Source organism: Eulemur rufifrons, chromosome 2 (genome assembly GCF_041146395.1).
Source record: "Eulemur rufifrons isolate Redbay chromosome 2, OSU_ERuf_1, whole genome shotgun sequence".
In the NCBI taxonomy this organism is placed as follows: Eukaryota; Metazoa; Chordata; class Mammalia; order Primates; family Lemuridae; genus Eulemur; species Eulemur rufifrons.
In genome coordinates, this window is record NC_090984.1 from 82727152 (window position 1) to 82733646 (window position 6495).

General features: G+C 40.0%; 1 protein-coding gene across 4 annotated transcripts in view; it reads left to right on the top strand.

Annotated features, from left to right (window-relative positions):
• FRMD6 (FERM domain containing 6) overlaps positions 1-3216 on the top strand; it is a 224092-nt gene extending 220876 nt beyond the window's left edge. For all 4 annotated transcript variants that reach the window (XM_069486987.1, XM_069486969.1, XM_069486977.1 and 1 more), the window contains one exon: positions 216-3216. In XM_069486987.1, the coding sequence (XP_069343088.1) occupies positions 216-500 (285 nt within the window). In that variant the 3' untranslated portion in view covers positions 501-3216. The remainder of the gene's footprint in view (positions 1-215) is intronic.
• Positions 3217-6495: the final 3279 nt, after the last annotated feature.

The window sequence follows — 6495 nt, forward strand, 5'->3', positions numbered from 1 at the left end:
CAGCTGCTGTTATCGTTGGTGGAGGTGGTGTTGACATATTTCCCCACAGAGCCTTAGGGGCCAAGAAACCACGTAGATTGGAAACCACTTTCTAACATACAAGAATTACTTCACCTTTTATGATTTTGCAGCATCTCTCTTTACAGGACAAACATGCTAACCTTTCGCTTTAGTCTATGCTCTTAAAGTTGTCTCAACCGTCCCCTGTTTTGCAGACTATATGTCGAAAACCAAAGACCTCCACGGATCGACATAGTTTGAGCCTTGATGACATCAGACTTTACCAGAAAGACTTCCTGCGCATTGCAGGTCTGTGTCAGGACACCGCTCAGAGTTATACCTTCGGATGTGGTCACGAACTGGACGAGGAAGGCCTCTATTGCAATAGCTGCTTGGCTCAGCAGTGCGTCAACATGCAAGATGCCTTTCCAGTCAAAAGAACCAGCAAATACTTTTCTCTGGATCTCACTCATGATGAAGTTCCAGAGTTTGTCGTATAAAGTCCATCTGCGTGCAGCTGTACTGGCAGCCTGCTGTTTGCTTGAGGATGTGAAAGTCGTGGGTTCTTTATTATTTGTGCCATATTTTCTTCACCACAAACATAGCTCTTTCTTTATAATATTTGTGATGGAAACAAAAGCCTTGAGACAATTGCACTTTAAGTATCACACAAAAGTAAAAGAACTATAGAAAATGTACAGGAAGACAAGTGCCCAGAAGTTCATTGACCTTTTGGAAGGATATGCGCTTTACTGATTACCAAGCCTTCGGAATATCGGACTGTGGTGTGTTTGCTCATTTGTTTTTTAGGTCAGTTACACGTAATGTCACACTTTTTATCACATGAAAGATGTTTTTAGGTTTGTTTGCTTGTAAATTTTTTTTACCACTCCCTCATAAAATGTTCATGGTTAGAGGGAGGGAAGGGGGAAGGTTCTCTCTTCTTTTAGCAGAGAGATCGTGCCTAGTGCATAGCCATTGCCACCTCAGTGAGGCTGTCCCAAAGTGAACACTGACGAAGTGGGCAAAATCATGTGGTTCTAGCAAGCCAAAGATACGTACGTAATGGAAGCACCTGCTCAGAGGTCCAAGAAGACATGAATTAAGCAATAACCTGAAGATTCTGCATGCGGTGATGCCTTGTGACTCCTACACACCTGATCAGTGCCATGTCCTCCTCTGTGATCTTCCAGAAAGCTCCACAGTTCTGTTGAGTTGCTCATCCAAGTGACAGATCAATTGTGTTCATGTCATAATGCGTTTTGTGGAGTTTATAAAACTGGTTTCTGTTAAAACTATGGAAATATCTTAGAAAATGTGCTTGGTGGTGTTTTGTTTGTTCAGGTTTTTTAAATAATCAAGAACAAATTATGGTCATGTTAGTTTCTGCTTAACCAAAATACCCTAACTGTGTGTATATGTTATACATATATAAATACATGGGATTGTGTGTGTTTATATGTGTTTAAAGCTTACTAAGTCTTCATTTTGGCTTCCATAACTATCTTGTATACATGGAATTCCTTGTTTAATATTGAGGGTACATTACCGAATGAATGATCCCTGCAGACAATCAGTTGCTGAATGTAGAGTTAAGAATGACTGTTTCCTCATGTGCCTTTGGCCATGATTCTCAACCCTGATTGCATAACAGAAATTTGGGGGAGCTTTCAAAAAAATGTCTGGGTCCTCCCACCAGACCAATTAAATCAATCTCTTGTGGTAGGACCCAAGTAGAGTTGCCTTTTCTTTTAAAGTTCTCCAGATGGAGCTAATATGCAACAGGGTTGAAAACCACTGATCCAGAGGGTGTCTTTTTGTTAGTTTTGACGTAAAAGTATACGGAAGATGTGGTATATGAGAAAGGACCACTTACAGGACAGTTAACCTGCCGTGCTGCTGTTAAGACATTTAATGAAACCAAGTCAGAGACTGAATTTATCAACCTTTTGATGTATAGTAAAAACGTTGCTCGCACTTCAGGAGAGAACTTCATAGCACAATGTCTTTCTATGAGATGTTTTTAATGATTTAGTATTTTACAGCATTTGTTTACCATATTTTGATATACCATTTTTTCTATCTGCCAGGTTTTATTAAAAAACTATATATTATTTTCTAAAGAAACAGTCATATTTTTGTACAAAATTATTATGTTTTCAGGTAACAGAGAAATAGAGTTAGGGTAAAGCAGAACATAAGCAGTGTTACCTGGGGATGGGAGTCAGTATTATAAAACAAAAGGTGAGCGTGCCCCACCTGTGCTGTCCCTCCTATGCTGGGTCGCAGATGTGTATGCAACATGCCTTGTCAAATTAGTTTCACCTGACACTTTAAAAGGAAAAAAGTTCTATGGTCAGGAAATTATTTTGCTTTTATGAAATGCTTTAATAGAACCAAAGTTTCGGATATCAGAATGTATAAAAGGATCTCAGTCTCTGTGTAAAAGGATAAAAATATGAAAGGATCATTTAATGGCTATTTTCCTTGTAAGTCATTAAATAATCCACCATTTCTTATAGATGATGCTTGAGACAGACAAGTCTTGGGAAGTTTGTACTCTAAAGAGCCCAGGTCATAATGCAGTGCATTTCCTTAGCTCTTAGAGTTTCTTGCAAACATAAAGAAAAGGCATATTTAAGAAAGAAACATAAAGAAAAAAACATTTAATTACTATAAACAGGTAGTGCTTTATACTTTCTCTCTACTTTAGCCAGAATCAGGTCTTTAGGGTTTTGCCAGCATTGTTGGTGGTTTTGCACACCCTCTTTCTAATTGGATTTATGGCTAGTCTTGCGGGTTTTCAAAAATGAAACATGCTAAGGAACATTTTTGCTTTTCGATCCACTGTTTCCAGCAGAATTATATATATATGTAAATGAAAATCCACTTTGAATAATCTACATTTTTGTATTTTGAAATTGTTTTTAAAAATAAAAAGAAAAGTATAAAGCTGTTATTTATTCTGCATTTCTTACATATCCATTGCTATTCAGTATACCAGTTTGGTATATATTGCCTCTACACATCTACATTTGTATTTGCAACAATGAGCTTTATATCTACATAAACTGTAAATAATCCTTTCTGTGAAAGGATCATCAATATCAGGATGATACCAAAAGTATGTTAAAAAAAAAAACCAAAACATTATTTTGTAATTATTTCTTATAGATGTTTCATGGTAAGATTAGCAGTCAATAAAGTTACTTTTTTTTTTTTTGCCTTAAATTGCTTTTTTATTATTAGAGCTCTCAATTAAGCAAGAAGCATTAAGGAATGAATGTTTTCTTTGTGTTCTTTCCTGCAGTGGAGCATGGTAAATAAAGGTCCCATGTGATAGAACTCCAAGTAAAACAGCCCTCATGGTGACTATGGTAATAGCTGATACTGAGTACTACCATGTGCCAGACCCTGTTTCGTGTGTGTTAGAATTGTATGTGTTTAATTCTCATATTCCCATAAGGCAGTTGCTATTATTGTTCTCAAGCAAGAGATGAAGGAACCAAGTTTCCAAGAGGTTAAGTCCAAGGGTTGTGGTAGTCTGCCACTATTTAGTCCCAAATTGTGGGGCTGAAAGGATTCTACTTTTTAAAACATAATAATTTTTTTAAAAGTAAAATAACTAATTTAGACCCTTAAAACAGTCATTATTAGACTGTTGGGTTTTTTCTTTAAGACAGAGTCTCATTCTGTTGCCAGGGCTAGAGTGTCGTGGTGTCATCATAGTTCACTGAAACGTCAAACTCCTGGGCTCAAGCAATCCTCCTGCCTCAGCCTCTCCAGCAGCTGGGGACTACAGGCATGCACCACCATGCCAGGCTAAGTTTTTTTCTTATTATTTTTTGTAGAGACAGGGTCTCGATATTGCCCAGGCTGATCTTGAACTCCTGACCTCAAGCAATCCTCCCACCTAGGCCCCCCAAAGTGCTACGATTACAGGCACGAGCCACTGTGCCCAGCCAGACTGTTGGTTTTAATTTCAAAACACTAAATGGTTGCATTTAAAAATATGCATTCACAAGACTGTGAGGTCAGCATGGTATTAGAGAGAGAGCCCAGAGCTGAGAGTCAATAGACAGGATTCTGAAAAGCCCCAGCTCTCTTCTAAAGGGAAATCCATTACCTTCTCTTTACTCCAGTTTGCTTAGCTATAAAGTGGGGATAATGATGCAAAGGACTGTTTGAGGAATCAAATAAGGTCCTAGGTTTAATATGCCCCTGAAGACTAGCATGAGAGAAAGGAGGGCTTTCAAATGTAACAAACATTTACCTTTTACAGAATAGAACCACTTGGCCTTTTGGAAGCATACAGTCCAAAACACAAGCTTTCTCAGTGGTATGTTACTCATGAGTTTTGCAGAATACCTGGTAAATTGTAAGCAAGTTGGAGTCAAGGGGAGAAAATATTTGATACCTGGTCACCCACTATACATCTGATAATACACCGTGTCTAATCCTCATAATTCTTCAAGGAGTTGTCACCCTCATTTCACAGCTGAGGAAACAGTTAAACTTGCCCAATATCCTACAGCTAGTGAGTAATGGAGCAGAGTTTTAAACACGAATCTGTCTCCAATTGGAAGCTTTGCTTTTGTCTACTACATACACCATGTTACCCATTGCCCTTAGAGAAAGCTCAGAACCTAATAGGGATGACAGACTCCAGTTTTGATGGTGTGATAAATTTACTTATTAAGTAATTTTTTGAGCAGCCACTGTGTGCCACACACATACAAGGCTTATATAGGCTTTGCTTTGGCACAGAGGCAGCAAAGACCTGGGAGGTGGGAAATGGGAGGCAGGAAGATCAGAGGTTTTACTAGAAAGAAGAGCCTTGAATGGGGACTTGGGGCAGGATGCAGCGAGGTACAGTCTGCCCAGGCAAAGGCTCAGAAGCTGAGATAATGGTTGTTCAGAGACCTCTGAGGACCTCAAGGGACTTTTTGGTTCAGTAATCAATCTCCAGCCTAGTCATGAAAGGCCCTGGATGCCCGGATGAGGACACCGAGTTTTCTTCTAGACAGCAGGGAGCACTGAAGGGAGTTACACAAGGGAAGAGACATGAGTTTGGGGTTTGGGAGAAATAATGAGAGCAGCACTAGCAGAAGGTTGGGAGGAAGTTGGGACATGATGAGGGTCTGAGCTGAGTGTAGAAGCAGGGAGGAAATGAAAAGATTCAAAAGCTGTATAGGAAGCAGAACCAAAGGACTGTGTGTTACACACACACACAAACACACATGGAAGGTTGTCATCTCCTAAAATAGATGCTACTGGAGAAATAGGCACTTTTTCCTTACTTGGCAAAGGCCTTGGGAAAACTAGAGTTAACTTGTGCTTTATATTATGAATTTAAATCTACTCTGCATAGATTGTTTGAGTGTTAAAACTTGGCATGATGGTCACAACTATTCTAATCTATAGCAGTGGTTCTCAACCCTGGCTGCATGTTAGGATGACCTGGAGAGCTTCCTTTAGACAGTGATGATTGGAGCCCAGCCCAGAGCATCTGAAGTATTTGGTCTGGGTGGTTCTGCAAGTGATGCCAATGTGCGTCAGGGTTGCAACCCACTGGTCTACAGCTGAGCCCGAGCAGCATAGACCAGCCAGGCTATCTGCTTGGAACTAGCATGACCCAGTTAGGATCAAATGGGTCTCCAGAGTGTCCAGGTATATTGCATTTTGTGAGAATGACGTTTTTTCTTTTGCCAACAAAGCTGTCAGAGAGTGGGCCAACTTTTGAGTATGGCACTCAACTCACCATTTCAGAAAGACTGAATATACCCACGTTTTAGAGACCAGGGTCTCTTACATACATATAATTGGCCAAGAATGAGGGTAGGGTTTGTGTGAGTACCGTAAAATGTTTTTAAATCTCCCTGCTGTCACTGTTTTATTTGTCCTGCCTTTTTTTTTTTTTTTTTTTTTTTTTTTGAGACAGAGTCTCACTTGCTTGCCGGGACTAAAATAGCCTAGCTCACAGCAACCTCAAACTCCTGGGCTCAAGCAATCCTCCTGCTTCAGCCTCCCAAGTTGCTGGGACTACAGGCGTGCACCACCATGCCCAGCTTATTTTTTCTATTTTTAGTTACCCGGCTAATTTCTTTCTATTTTTAGGAGAGACGGCATCTCACTCTTGCTGAGGGTGGCCTCGAACTCCTGACCTCAGGTGATCCTCCCACCTTGGCCTCCCAGAGTGCTAGGATTACAGACATGAGTCACCACGCCTGGCCCCTTCCATTTTTTAATGCTTTATACAATTTGATTCCCACACAGAGGTATAAGGAAAATAAGTAAGCTAATTTCACCCAGCCCTTTGATTCTTAAGACATGTATTTTGAGTTAATGGAGAAGCCTGACCTCTGAAAAGTCCTGCTCAGATGCTGTGAGCCACTGTAAGTGATGAAGTTATATACTCTCAAGAGATTAATTGAAGGTCTATAAACATGGCACAGCTATAATTAACCAACTCATTACTTAGGATGGGTGTTTGCC